This window comes from Camelus ferus, chromosome 10, assembly GCF_009834535.1.
Source record: "Camelus ferus isolate YT-003-E chromosome 10, BCGSAC_Cfer_1.0, whole genome shotgun sequence".
NCBI lineage: Eukaryota > Metazoa > Chordata > Mammalia > Artiodactyla > Camelidae > Camelus > Camelus ferus.
In genome coordinates, this window is record NC_045705.1 from 28,452,453 (window position 1) to 28,467,273 (window position 14,821).

Below are 14,821 nucleotides of genomic sequence, written 5' to 3' on the forward strand. Positions count from 1 at the left end.
CTGGGGAACGCACGTCTCACACAAAGGAGTGCACACAAACTGGGACGCACGGTCCCCTGAAACACACTGGGAGAGCAGGACGCAGACCGATGAGTATGGGCGGTGCACACACCACCCGGCGATCACGCTGGGCACGTACTCACAGAAACCCCCAGACCTCAGCTCGTATCAACTGAAGTCCTGGGATATGGTCACAGGTGCGCTTAACCATGCCACCAGCAACACTCCAAATAAGGCACCAATTCTTCATTCATCCTTCCCGGCAGTAAGCATTTCATATGCCTGAGAACATATACACTGGGAATGACAGAAGGTATAGGACAGCAAGCAGACGCTAGGAAAAGGTAGGGCACATGGTAGGTGCTCAGTAAATGCAGAGATAGGGAAGATGGGTGAAGACAGGGACAGAAGCTAGGCGGTGGGGGGAACCCCTAAGTCCCAGCTTAAGCCTAGTCATTTGTGAGCACAAAGACTTCCCGTTGCTCTCTCCTCCAGCCCAGAATCTAGAACGTGCATTTAACTGCGGTCCTCCAGGACCTCTTGCCCACTTGTCCTGGGACTGCTGCCTACTTCACGACTGTGTCCCTTAACACAAACCCCAGGGAACCCTCTGGACCCCTTTCCTTCCAGGAAAGCCTTTTCTGGCACATTCTACCCCGATTTCTCCTGGTCAAAAAAAAAAAAAATGTATGTAAAGGTAAGGAGGGCAGGGAAACAGGGTGAAGGGGGTCCAAACTGGTACCGGCACAGAAACCCCTAGAGGGCCTTTGGAAATCGCCCAAACTCCGACATTGCATAGAACTAAAATTTGGACCCGGAAGGGGAGGGAGAGGGACTTCCCTAAGTGCCCGGAGTAGATAACATCATGGTGGAGACCCACCGCCATCTCACCTGGACAGTGTGCCCAGTCCAGCACGTGTGCCAAGCTGGACCTTAACGTCCTGGCCCAACCCTTCCCCAGCCTCTCAATCTTCTCGGCCACCGCCCTCGGAGCGCGTGGAGGAACAGCTGCTTTGCCCCGAACTGCGAACTGAACTGCTCGCTGGCGGTCCATCTGTGAAGTGTTTGGGGCAGACTCCCAGGCTTCCGGTCTCCCAGTTTGGAAGGAGAATCCTCTCTAAAACAATCTACTTTAAGAGTCTGATGAAATGCACACTGGCTCTCTCTTTCTCCAACGCCCCTACCCAGCAGCCCCGACCGGGGGGTCCCAAGTACACGAAGCATGGTCCCTGGGGAAAGACAGGTACTTGGCCGGTGGTGGCGCCTCTTTCAGCTCCCCTCAGTCCCGCCAGTGTCTCCCAGTAACCTCCTCTCCTCATGTGCCGCTGTGACCCTTCTAACTGCCTCGGGAGCCAGAATCCGAAACAGCTCACTGCGCTGCATTACCACCCCACTCCCCAGCCTTTGAACGCTCTGAGACTCCTCTTTGCGGTCTCTCTTCCTCTCCACCGAGCCTCAACTCCCTTTCCATTGCTCCTTCTCTTCCTTGTGTTGCTGGGGTGGGATGAGGTAGAGAAGAGCGTCTGTGCTAAATCGACAGAATGTGCTAGGGGTGGGCGGTCGGACCAGGCTGGAGCGTCTCCAGCACCCAAGACACCTCCCTAGACACACTGGAGGCTTCTGTCCCACCACTGAGCCAGCTCTTTAGGGAGACTAGCTTCCAGGCAACACTGGCATTTGCTGCTCCCGTGCTACCCGACAATCCTGTACTGGGTGAGGAAGGAGCAACTTGAATGAAGGTGAGGGTGTCACCCATTTGCACATCTGTAGGCGAGAGAAGGCGCAGGGCTGCGTCTCTGGACATAAGGTCCCTGGGGGCCACCAGTAACTCTGATCTCTGAGACACACCAGCTGACAGCTGGGAGGCCTTGCTAGTGGGGAGAGCGCTTTGTGCCTCCTCTTTCTCCAAAAAGACCCTGTTTCAAAAGAAGGGCCTCTTTTCACTGTCTAGTTTGGACCGGCTATTGGCCTGTGGCGCCCACCGCCCCGGAGCAAGGGGTGGACGGTGCGGCGGTGGCTTACACTCTGAATTCGCTGGGTAAGATCGCTATGCAGCCGAGTCCTCCGCCTCCTGGTTTCCTAATCTGATGACCCACCTTGTCATCTTAATGACGCCTGGAGAACCCCTTAGCTGCAGGAGCACGTGGCCAGGTGGCGCCTGGCAGGCTCCCTGTTGCAGGGCGCGCTCTCACCACCCCACGCAAAGCAGTGCCTGGGCCTAGGTCCTTCGGTTTCCTGAGCCGGGGTCCTGGGAGCTGAGGACGCTGAGGCTGCGGTGCTGAGATCTCTCTCCCACCAAGCATTCTTTTTGAGCTGTCCCCTAACTCCCCTTTCCTTGCAGCAAAAGGTGCGGTCGCTGAAGTGGGACCTCCGATTCCCCATCCCAAGCCTGAAGATCCGTGGGGGGCTCGAAGCAGTTTCCCCCTTCTTTCTCCGCATGCTGCTTCGGCCACCCTGGTGCTGGGGTCAGCGGACAAGTCTGAATACCAAAAGCCGGGACTCCAACCTCCCCTCAGCCCCCATAGCTGCAAAGGCCGCTCTATTTCCATTTCTTTTTTCAGTTTGCCACAAAACATAGCTACGTGCAGAACTGCCCTAAGAGAGGAAGGGGCTATGGCCAAGGTAAGAAGGTATGTCCCCGGAAAAGTGTGCCCAACTGCTCTCTGAAACGGAAGTCCTCACGGACCTTTGCGAATTTTTTTTGCATCGTATTTTAAACTTGTTTTCCTATGGCGGCCTGTCTTTTGCAGGGTGCAAAACTCAGAAGCCCTGCAAAACTCAGGGCTTCTGCGACTTCAAGAGAGAACCGCGGAGGCAGCAAGGTTCCTGGTGCAGCCCGTAGTTAACCTCGCTAGAGTCGGGACGCGCAAATGCCCGAATTACAAGGTCAACCTCCTCGGGAAACACCACCAGCAGGAACGGGGTGGGGTAGGGGGGCGGGGGACCGAGTTCTCTGGCTCCTCCGAAGTCTCTTTTGAAATTGTCTTAAAACAACTTAAAAAACAACCCCCCTCCTCCAAGTTTTCGTTTACATATACAGCACGAAAATGGTCTGTGTCTTCACCCAGGTGGCAGTTACAGTGAACACACACATGAAAATCCTTCAAACTTTCCACTTAACTGCGTACTTCACTGTGTATGAAGTATAATAAAGAAAACTTTGTGCAAATCGATTCATCTAAAATAATACTAGACCTTTAATCCAGACCTGTTTTTCTATTTAAGAGTGTGTGTGTTTAGGCTGGACTGTTGGAGCCGGTTGGCGGCCATAGAAACTAACAAAGTAAAAATTTAAAAGAATCTGCCTTCCCTTCTCCTCTCCCAAACTGACTGGGGGTCGGCGACGTCACAGATCTAAGTCTTGAGTTTTCTCTCGATCATCCTAGGATCACCCAGGGGCTCTTACTATTAATGCCCATGCCTCGGTTTCTCACTGTCTTTTTGAGGGGTATCTCTCTTACTAAAAACACTGCTTCTTTGACTAAATTCGAATATGACCCGGGTGGATTTTACACATTTTGTGGTGTGCGGGGAAACAAAAACCTCTAGCATTCAAACAGTGCGTCTAATTCGACACATAAAGACCAGCCCCTCGGCGGCGTCCCCGTCCCGGGGGTCTCTGGACTGGCCCCTTGCCTCCCCAGACCTCTGCGCTGAAAGCGCTGCCTTCGGGCGGGTGGCTGCGAAGGAAGGTAGCAATCGGCCAGCAACAACGAAAACCTGCGTGCACCGAATCGAAAGCGAAAGAGGAGGTGGCAGGGCTGCTCTCCGAAGTGTCGGGGCGCAGAGTCGAGGCCTGGCGCGCGCCGTGCGGGCGGCAGCTTGGGGAGTCCGCTGGGGTTTGGAAGCGAGGCGCCGGGGTCCTCACTCCCGCGGCCAGGAGGCTCTTCGTGCCGCTGAGAAATGTTGAGTCTCCAACCTGGCGTGTCTCCTGGGGTCATGAGTCCACGGACCGGCCAGCTCAGGCAGGGTCTTTGGAAGGCCAAATTGTGGACCCGGAGACTGGCAGGCCCAGGACTGCAACAGGGAAGGGCATGATAGGGCTCTTCCGTAAAAATGGGAATGTCTCTGCACCCGGAGGGGCTCGGAGTTACACTTTTTTGCCTCTCTTTTAGGATTGATAGGGAAACGGAGGCCCACTTTGGGTTAGGGTCATCTGTAGTCTGGGAAGATTTCTCACCTCCTCTTTCGGCACTTCCCAGAAGACCCCGTCGGCGGAGACTCGAGGCGGCTGTCCTGCCCCCGCTCTCTCTCTCGCTGTGATCCGGGCCCAGCTCCCAGCCACGCACCTCCCTCGAAAAGGACTTACACCTCTTGGACTTGAGGATTGGCTCCCTGGGCTGAGGTTCAGAGAAGGCCTCCGAGCCTCGCCTCGGGCTGGGTGTAGTTACACAGATGGAGACACTGGTTTCCAGCCGCCGGATCAACAGTGCTGGGAGGGAGGTTGGGAGGTCGAAGCTACCTTGGGTAGGGGCCGAGATCAGCCAGAGTGAGGCTATTGGCAGAGCCATGTCTGCCTGTGCCTTCCCCCAAGCTCCTGGGGACATCCGAGGCTTTTTCCTCGGACCCACTTTCTTCCTCTTGAGTACACACTCACGAATGTGGGAGAGAACACGTCAATGTGTGCCTCAGTTTCCCTGCTTGCTGACTGCCTAGAAAGCCAGCTCCAGAGACCCTGCTCCCAGCCACCTCTGTAGAGGGCAGAGCTGCACCTCTTGGGGCCTTGGTTTCCTCATTTTAGACCTTATGTGCCTAATCTCTTTTCTACAAGAGCTAGAAATCTCCTTCTGGCCAGGGAAACAGCAGCTGCTGAGAGAAAGAAAAGGATAAGCCCTGAGCAGTGCCTCCATCTTGGGCAGCAGGGGAGTGGGGTTCTGTTGGTGTTTCCAGGCTGCCTTGTCCCAACCTGCAGCTTTTGGCTTTGTCCAGAGCAGGGCGGAGGTGGGGGGGCTGCCCTGTCCTCAGAATTGGGTGCTTATGAGTTCCCAACAGCACCAGGCCAAGGGGAGAAACCCGGAGCGGGCAGGCTAGAGTCCCGTGCTCTCTGGGTGGGGGGGGGGGACTTTTACTACCCACTGAGGCCTCACAGTTACCTCTCGCGGGATGCAGATGAGGAAACGGGGCTTTAGAGGAGTTTCTCACTCTCAGATCACATAGTAGGTTGCCCCAGTGGATACTGCCTATAGAGAATGCATTATGCAGGCTGGCAGTGGGGGCCCAGCAGGGCTCAGAGAGGGTGATCAGAGGGGTCTAACCCTTTTCCTTTTCCCTCTGGACCTGAAGACATCTTCCAAAGGAGAGGTTGGAAATGACTCGGGATCTCTCCTTGTCTAATGTCTCTGCCTCCTCAGAAGCTTCACGGGTGAATTTCTTCAAAACACGGAAGACCAGTGCAGTGGGAGAGAAAACATGCGAGTCCCCTGGCTTTGGACAATCAGCCTCCAGGATCTCTCAGTCTGTGACTTGCTCACACACCTAACATTCCCAAATGATAGGGACAAGGAGGGGCCTGGGTGAGGTCAGAAGTTGGGAGTCTGAGCCCTGGGGCCGGCAAGCCGGTGCATATGGACAGGGCTGAGAGCCCGTCTCCAGAAAGGGCACCTGTGTGGAGCTGTGAGTGCCTGATCTCATTCCAACAGGAAGGTGGGGAAGAAAGGTGGAGGAAGTGCGGGAGGCCACTGGATCTTCCTAAATCTGCTCAGTCTGTCCTGCGGGTTTGAGAGTGTGTGGCTATGTGCGAGGCCACATGACTGGGTGTACTCTGTGTGAGCACGCTGGCTCCTGAGAAAAGAGGTTTTGTATGTATGTGTGTAGAGTGCAAGTGTAGACAAGTGTATGATTGTGTGAATATTTGTGCATGTCAACAACCACTTATTGGACTAGTTCTGAGCCTGTGGGAAAGCTGGTTCCAGTCTGAGTGTCAGAAAGCGTTTGCCATGGGCTGTCTTCCTAAGGTTATTTCAGCCACTAAGGCCTCCACCATGTCCCACCTCGGTCTCCAGCTCTGATGTCTCTCCATCCGGCCTGGATGCAGCCGAAGCTGTTGTCCTGCCAGAACCAGCTCATTTCCAGGGCTCTGTCTGAAGGTTAAGGCCCCAGGGGGAGAGTGTGTACCCAGGGCTCCAAGCCCAGAGAAGATTTTTCCCTTCCTCCTCTGTTTCTCGCCCTGCCAGCTTGTGGCTCACCAGTCCCGATTCTGCGGAGGGGAGGCGTAGGCTCCAGAGCTACTCTGGCCTCAGGCTGCCCTTGAGAGGCTCTCTCCTCCTCCATAGTCGCTGTGCTCTGGGGTCCCAGGCCTGCGTCCTGCACCGCGTTCAAGGGGGCCTGGAGGTCATTTAGGCCTCGGGTTCCTTGTGGGCCCAAATCAGGACCCAGAACTTTCCCTCTTGCCCAGCACTGCCCCTCCTGGGACTCTGTGTCTTCCTGTTTCTCTGCGGGTGGGTCCTAAATCATTGTTCAGAGGCCGGCCGCCTCTCAGGATCGCCAAAGGAGAAACGCTCGGGAACTCTGTGAAAAACCACCCCGACTCGGGTCTTCCGCGGCCCCAGGCGTCTGTGGACTCGCACGCTCTGGTTCCCCTGTTTCACCGCATCCCCGGCGCGCTCCGCCGCCGACAGCGCTCCAGGCTCGCGGCCGGGCTCCGCACCTGCGATGCTCCCATCTGCGGTGCTGCCCAAGGAGCGCCGTAGCCGGCGAGGAGCGAGGCCTCGGCAGCCCCGGATCTAGGCGCCCGAGCGCTGCGCCGCGACTTTCTCGCCGCCGCACTCCTAGAGCCCGTGCGAAGCATACCCTTCAAAGACGGCCCCGCGGGCAGCGCAAGCAAGAGGTTTGGGGAAACGGCGAAGAGGGGGAGAAACTGATTCCAGGTTGAGTTTAATAGCCGAACGCTCCGCGCCCTTCGCAGAGGATATTTGCAGGGGACAGGACGGATCCCCTGGTCCCCTCGAAACAGTCGATCCCCATTTTCCGACCGAAAGTCACACACTGCTCGGCCCCGAGCCTCCCTAGCCCAGACTCCTCTCTCCCGCAGGCCGAACGGGTTTCGGGGGTCCCTAGCCCCGAGGGATCCGCACGTGCACTCACCGTAGCAGGGGACCTGCAAGGCCGCGTTGTGGCCGCCGCCGCCTTCCTGGAGTTTGAGGCTGCCGTCCGGGGGCGTTTTGCAGGCGCCTCGTTGCAAGTAGAGATGCGGTTGCTGCGCGGGCGGCTGGGGCTGTGGCGGGGGCTGGGGCTGCGGAGGCTGCGGGGCCGGCGGCTGGGGCTGGGGCTGGGGCTGGAACTTGTTAAAGGAGCCCCGCGCCCCGGCGCCACTCTCCAGGGGTGCCGCCAGGTCCTGTTGTCCCGCGCCGTAGCGGGCCCGGTTCTTGGCGTCTCCGAATCCCTGCCCTTTGGCGGCGGCCGACAGAAAAGTTGCGCTGAACTTATCGCCGCCGGGGTATGCCCTAAAAGGCGACGAGCCCTCCCGGCTCTGCGACACCGGGCTGTAGTAGGCGTCCATGGCAGCAGCCGGCGACTCGCAGTAAGAGATGCAAGTCTCAGCATTCATGCCTGGCTTGCGCGGGCGACGGGCGGGGGCGCGAGCGAGAGCGCGAGGACGCCACCGCGCGCCTTGGCCGGGAGGTTGAAGAGGCGAGGAGGCGGAGTGGCTGTGCGCTCCGCGTCGGCCTGCTCGTTCTCGCTCACTCTCTCTCACTCTCTCTCTCTCTCTCTCTCTCTCTCTCTCTCTCTCTCTCGCTCTCTCTCTTTTCACCCCCCCCCCCGCCTCTCTTCTCCCTCCCCACAGCTGGCCCAGGAAAAGAACCGACGACTGTAAAAAGATTCAGATGGTTCGGAAAGTTGACCAGATACCCCAAACCCTCTTAAGGTTATTGAAGGGGTGGGAAGGAGAGTGATTCCCCCCCCCCCGATTCTCTCCTTTTTTTTCTCCCCTTCTTCTCCCTCTCCTCCTCTCTCCCTACTCTCTCCTTCCACCCGCCGCTGTTCCTCCCTTTCCTATCTTAAGGAGATGCCGCTAACTCCCTCACCGCTGGCAGGGGATTCAACCCGGAGGAGCCCGAAGGCCTTTTCGATTCTAGGCGGGGCCAGGGAGGTGTCTGGATTCCCAGGGCTCCGCTCCCCAGGCTAGGCTGAGAACTGGTGGTCCAAGTTTTGGCCTAGGGGAGGGGGGCATGCAAAATTTTAGTGACAGATTAAAAAAATACAAAAAACAAACCCCAAAAGACCTAACAGATTTTTACATTCATAGTCAGGTGGGCAGCTAGCCTCCTAGTGCCGGCAAGTCATTTGGACACTTTCGTGCGAATTTGGCAGCGCAGCTGCGGGCCTTCCCACTGGTGCCTTTTTCGTCTGCTTCCAGCGTCTTTCCCCTATTCTCCGTTCTTCCATGAAATTAACACACACGAGACAGTCATCCTGTGCATGGCCACTTTCACGTCTTGTTAACCATTTCTCTCCCCTGTAAGGGCACTGGGTAGGGTGTGGAGGGGCCTGTTTTCACTCAAAATCTAGAGAAATCGCAGGCTGGGCCAGTTTTCTAAGCTTTAAAGCGCTGTCCACCTCCCCTTCTCCCGGAAAGGATCCGCGTTTGCCTCACGTAGGTCTGTGCCCAGCTGAGGGGATTTTCTGGCTGACACCGTTGGAGGGAGGAGTTGGGAGACCCACTGTCTGTGCCCCATCATGGGGGTGTCACCTGTGGTAGTGAGTCAATCTCTAATCTATAGCCCTCACTGTCCCCCGATTGTAAAACAAATGGCTTGGATTTGACAGGCTGTGGTTTCCCTCACCAACATGTGCCTCAAGGTCCTGGGACTCTCCACAGCAAGGGAAAAGCACATTTATGGTGTGTCGAGTCCCTTCCACAGGCTAATCATCAATTGCACCTCACAACAACCATGAGTGCTGGAAATCAAGGTCCCCAATTTTCTGATGAGCAAACCGAGGCTTAGAGAGGTGCAATCACCTGGCTGAGGTCACACGGCTGGGAAGTAGCATTCCGCCCCCCTCCCCCTTGAAACTCAACGCTGAGACTAGTCTCTCCGCCAATCTGGGATGGCGTTGCCAAGAACGAAAATGCGAAGAATAGAGGAAATAGATCTCTGACTACGAAATAATTCAGTTTGAAGGAGACCAGTAGGCACAGCCCTCGATAAACTGCAGGGAAAAATCCTTGGATGGAGAACATACGTAAGGGAGGCTGGGAGTGGGGTGAAAGGTGAAGGGGCAGAGTGAAATGAGCAAGGGGTTGAGTGCCCTGAACCCGGGAATGTGGGTCAGAAGTCAATCTTCTGCACCTAAAAGTTCTCCCTAAGAAAAATATCTTGGGGGGGGGGAGTCAGGCATCTACCCTCAATCTCATCCCAGCTAATCCTCACCCCCACCCCATTCCCTTGGTATCTCTGCTCCTTGCTCTGCCGCCAACTGTGCGATCCCACATCTGGTTTCCATCGCGGCTTACCTTGAAGTGCTCGTTAATAAAGATATTCTGCAAACCGCGGCCAGGGGTGCACAAGTCTGAACCCCTCCCCCGCTGCCCATTGGACCCGCACCTCTCTGGCCCAAGCCAGATGAGAATTTTATATTTACTGAGTACCTGTTGTGCCAGAAGCCATCCACAGGTCATCCCCCTGGCCACTCCAACAATCCGGTGACATTGACCTTGCCATACCTATTTTCCAGATGGGTAGACTGAAACTCAAAGAAACCAAATAATTTTCCTACCTCTGATAGCCAAAAGTGAGTGAGCCTGCCATCACCCCAAATGCTCCTGTGAAGCCCAAGTTTATTTCAGTTCTTAGAATCTGCCAAGTTCTGGAATTCCCCAATTTCATCCCTGCACTTTTGTCTGGCTAATAATTTGAGGTTCAGCACAGAGTCTCTTCCTCCAGGAAGCCTTCCATCTCTCCAAGTCTGGATTAATGCTCCTATTTGCCACATCTCCATCCTGGATTTCATGGTAATCTGGTTGCCAGTTCAGTGTTCATTTCCACCTCACTATTCCAAGGTTGCAGGAGGGCAGCCTCTGTGGGAGGCCCCACAAATATTTATGGAATAAAATATTAAAGCCTGGGTTCCTTCCACTACTCAGCGAGGCAGTTCCCAGTGTCTTTGGTTTCCTCTAGCTGAAGACAACCAGTTGCTCTTCATGAATCAAGCGACAAAATTAAGAGTGAGGCAGCCTCTCCTGGGCTGCAGAAGAACAGTGAGTTCTCTCAGAGTAGGGGCCAGACCTGTCTTGTTCACTGCAGGGCTTGGCACATCCTAGGTGCTCGTAAAATGTGCACTGAATGAATGAATGAATGAATATGCAGCGTGGTTTTGGGTCTTAGAGGTGCATTTTTGCTAAGAAGTTCTAAGGAAGCAGGCTACTCTGGTCCCTGAATCTGCCTGCTAGCATCCAGATGGTGTCAGCAAGCCCTCCCCTTCACCCCCAACCCTCCAATTCCAGATCTAGACACAAAGGGAAAACTAAAGAAGTGAAATACATGGAAGGAGAGGGAGGAACAACTCTTAAGACAGGTAGGATGGCAATTACAATATTATCCAGAAACGTCTGCACTGCTCCACACTCTCAATGCAAAAACAAAAACAAAAACAGAAACAAAAACAAAAACACAACGCTGCTGCATTCTGGAAAGCTTTCTTTGAGTGCTGCCTCTAGCCACCTACCCACCCCACACTTTTATTACCTGCTTAATTACTGCCTCACTATTCAACCTTTTCCTGGCCACTCCCTTGGGAATTTCAAACCCAGAGCCCTTGGGGCACAGCATTTGGCGTCCTCAGCCAGAATCCCTCCTGATGCGCTGAGGTCCTGGTCCTTGGAACCTGTGGGAGGGCCTTCTACCTTCCTACGTTGTACCTTAGAGAGGAACTCAGAAAGTGAGGGTGTGCCTTCAGGTGAGGCAGTGCGTGTGGATTTGCCTGCGACCGCATGAAAACATTCTGGGCCAATTATTTCCTCAAGAAAACCACCACAGACCCCCTCTCCTAAGTCCCTTCAAACGCGTCTTTCCCTGGAGAATGCTAAGTACAGCTGGTTATTTCTGTGCGCGTTCCATGATTTGCTGGTCCATGGGCGCATCCATCCATCCCTCTCTCCTCCATAGTTGATACCCCAGCCACTCCCACCCAGTTCCTCCACAAAGGTGCAGGGCACCCTTCCAGCCAGAAGCTACACTGAGGATCCTGAAGCTCAGTCTGGTCTCAGCCTTTGCTCTCCTGGTGCATTATTTCTCCCTTAACCGAGGCTCCCCCTGGATCACTGTCTCTCCACCTTTGACCTGCCTGGTGAAACCTCTGCACTTCCGATCACTTCACTGTACCAGGAACGGTGGGGGCAGTGGCCCCTCTGCTTCGAGTTCTGTACCCTCACTGCCTGGCAGGCACACCCCTGGCTGCCCTCTTCTCTCTCCCTTTCATCTTGTCTCGCTCAGCCCTCCTGGAAGCAGTTCCCCCACTTCTGTGGGCTCCACACACAGCCTGGGAAGGGGAAGTAGTGACAAAAAGTCTTTCTATGTCAAGGCTAAGTGTCATCTCCTCTGGGAGGCCTTCCTTCACCACCCTAGCTATTGCTTTATAACATCTGCCTGTTTATTTCCTCCATAGCCTCTACTGACCTGACAGTTTCTGCCGCGTTAGTTTTATTGTCTGTCTTCCTACTAGAATGCGAGTCCATGGTTACTTTCTCCCCAGTAGGAAATCCAGTGCTTGGCACATAGCACCACTTGGTAAATATCTACTGAGTGAATGATGAAATGAGTGAGTGAACCAGTAAGTTGAATGAATATTGGAGGAGCATTGCCCCAGGTTTGGAGAGTAACTGGCCAGTCCCTGTGGCTCAGGGCTGGAGCTCCTGAGGTCAGGAGTATAGGATTGAGTTGGTTAGAAGGTCCTTGATGGGGGGTGGTGGGGAGGGAACAGCAGATACTCCTTTCTTTCAAAGGGAAGGACAGATCCAGAGCCACCCTCCTAGGTCTGAGCTCCTCCACCCCATCCTTCATTGCTTTGTACAAACAGTGGAGCTGGGGAGAGGCAGCCCACCAGCTTATATGCTCTGAGATCTCCCCTGACTGCCCCAAGTCTTGACTACCAGTGTGAGTAAAACGGGACTTTATCCCCCTCAGTGAGTGGTGTACACTTACTTGGCTTGCCACTCTGTAAATGCCAGGTGGCAACAGAAACTGTTCAGAAGTTTGGGACTGCTGAAAGAACATTTTGGACACCTGTAGAGAGGGCAGGAAGAGTCAAGATATGATGCTGGGAAGCCAGAGATCTTATAAACCTTGAGCAGAAACTCGGTACACAAACCTCACACTCACACTCTGGACACAACACAAATTAGCAATCACGTTTTGGACAATGGTTACAAATCAGCTCCTGCACATCGAGATCTTTGCAACCCTCACAATGGCTCTATGGTGGTACTATTATCCTCATTTTACAATGACTTAAAAAAAATCGAAGCACAGAGAAGTGAAGCAATTGCTTATGGTCACACAGCAAAACAGAGGGCTTGGGATTCTAACTTAGGTGATCTGACCTCAGAACTCATGCTCCTAATCACGGTGCTTTCCCAAAGATCTCCGGGGACCTGCGGGTAGAAAGATTCCTGATTCCTCTTGGCCGGCAGGGCGCTTAGAGAAGCTCCCACTTCTCCAGTGCCCCGGCCGCACGAGCTGACCCATCGTGTCCTCCGCTGGGCAGGTGACGAATCTATGGCTGCGAGGTCCGCACCAGCGCTTGCCACCGGCATCCATCCTTCCAGACTCTACCCGGATCTCTCCGGAATGAGAACACCCAAGCACCTTCCCCTGCTCAGCTCCAGCACCCGTGCTGCCCGTGGGCCTGCCGCACCCCTGTGGGATGGAGGCTGGGAGCGAGGCACTGCCTCTGAGGGCTCAGAGATCGCGGCGCGTGCATTGCTCAGGACCCCGCAGGTCCGCACCAAAGTGCACCCGGCTACCCTGAGGAAGGAGCACTGGTCGCTTAGGCTCTGTGAGCCGAGGGAGTATCTCACCGGGGTCCAGCACGTCCCGGATCGCCTAATCGCCCTCCCTTCCGCTTCGCCTGCGGTCCCCACCTCTCACTGGGACCTGTACCTTGAAGTTTAGGTGCATAGCACTCAGGGAGCCCAGCCCCAGTAGACTACGGCTGAGCATGCTCGGGAATTAAGCGCGGGGAGAGGCCTTAGAGGGCACCCGCCCACCCCCCACCCCAATTCTATGCTTTATAAGGCCAGGAAGTGAGGGGGTCAAAAGAAAGCCTGCATTCAGGGGCATATCTTTATTTATATGTGAAAAGCACAAACTCCCGGAGATGCGGGTAAGTGAGGCGTTCTAGAGAGTTCTAGTCGCTCATACACTGTTCGATCTTGAGCATCAATGTACAAAGCGGGAGAGACGAAGGTTTTTTAAATGACCAACCCCGCTGCCCCCGCCTGCCAGAACGCACACTCCTGCCACCGCCCCATGATGCTCTTCCGCGATCTGCCTCCCGGATCTCTGGGCTCCGGAGCCCCGGTGCCTTTCTGCGCAAGGCTGGGGTTCCGGTTCTGAAGGCGCGGTCCAGGCGCGAGACGGAGCCTGGTTCCCTGCTCCCCACTTACACCCAAGGGCAAGGCAAAGAGCTCAGGGCCGGGAGAGAGGACTCAGAGGGCCAGAGCAGGCGAAATTGGGGTCTGGTTAGCCCCCTGGAAAACCCAGCTTGGCTCGAAAGGCGAGGCCTCCACCCAGCCCGGGGGACCGACTTAAATCCTTGATCCGCAGAGGAAGTTGTTGGAACCGGAAGTCCTCTTCTGGGGTCCGAGCCTGTGCGCCTCTTGTGTATCAGTTACAGCCCAAGAGGATATAGATAGTTTAAATCCGCGGGTAATTCCTTAACATCATTAGCCAAAACCCCAGCCAGGTGTTTGGACTGAAGCCCCCTGTCCCATCTTGTCTTCTTCCCTGTCCCTTCTCTCCTGGAAGCCGGTCCTCTAGGATTTCAAAAAGATTGGCTGTGGGAAGGTAGAGGCCAAAACACACCACCTCACATATACAGGAATCCTGAGGCACCTAGTGGGCAGAAATGAGGTCTGTTTCTTGGGATGCTTGCCTGGAGGAGAGGATCTGTCCTTGCTTAGCCTTAGTTCTAAGGAAGCACATAGAAACTTTCCATCTATTTCCTGGACCGATTGGGAGATGAAAGCTTCAGTGATGGAGGGAAAGGAATGTCATGGCCAGAGGGATCTGAGGACTCCCTCACGATGCAACTGCATGTACATCTTTCTGGGGAGAGGGTTCAAAAATTTCAAAGGTCTCAAAGGAGTCTCTGACCTCCAGACGGTTAAACTCCCAGCTCTGCTCTAGAGATAATCCAGAAGCCCCCTCCCATCATCTATGAGAACACTACCATTGAGGTGGGGCAGGGTGGGTGCTGGAACTGGAGTCAACACAGCTGCCACTGGCCGCCCAAAAACTCTTGGGGCTGGGGGAGGAGACAAGCGGACAAATGAAACTTTGGAGGAGAAATACTCTCAGGGTTGTGGGAGAGGAGAAAAGGGAATTATAGGGCAGAGCTGGGCTTAGGAGCCTGTCTATGGCAATGAGGGGCTGGAAAAGGGGTGGGGAGAGAGGAGGCAGCAAAGTGCCCCATAGCAATTCCATTAGTGGACAAGAGCCCAGCTTTGGTTTCAAGTTTCAATCCCACTTTTTAGCTGTGTAACGTGGGCTAAGTGACTTCTTTCATGGGCCTCAGTTTCCTGTCCTGCAACTTGGGAATAAAAATAGTACCTACTTCATAGAATAGCTGCAAGGGTTAAATGAGATCATGCTCATTTAAAGTA

At 54.8% G+C, this 14,821-nt stretch overlaps 1 protein-coding gene across 1 annotated transcript in view; it reads right to left on the reverse strand.

The window, feature by feature from the left end:
- ALX4 (ALX homeobox 4) overlaps positions 1–7,669 on the reverse strand; it is a 42,248-nt gene extending 34,579 nt beyond the window's left edge. The window contains exon 1 of the mRNA XM_006184244.3: positions 7,084–7,669. Within this exon, the coding sequence (XP_006184306.3) occupies positions 7,084–7,546 (463 nt within the window). The 5' untranslated portion in view covers positions 7,547–7,669. The remainder of the gene's footprint in view (positions 1–7,083) is intronic.
- Positions 7,670–14,821: the final 7,152 nt, after the last annotated feature.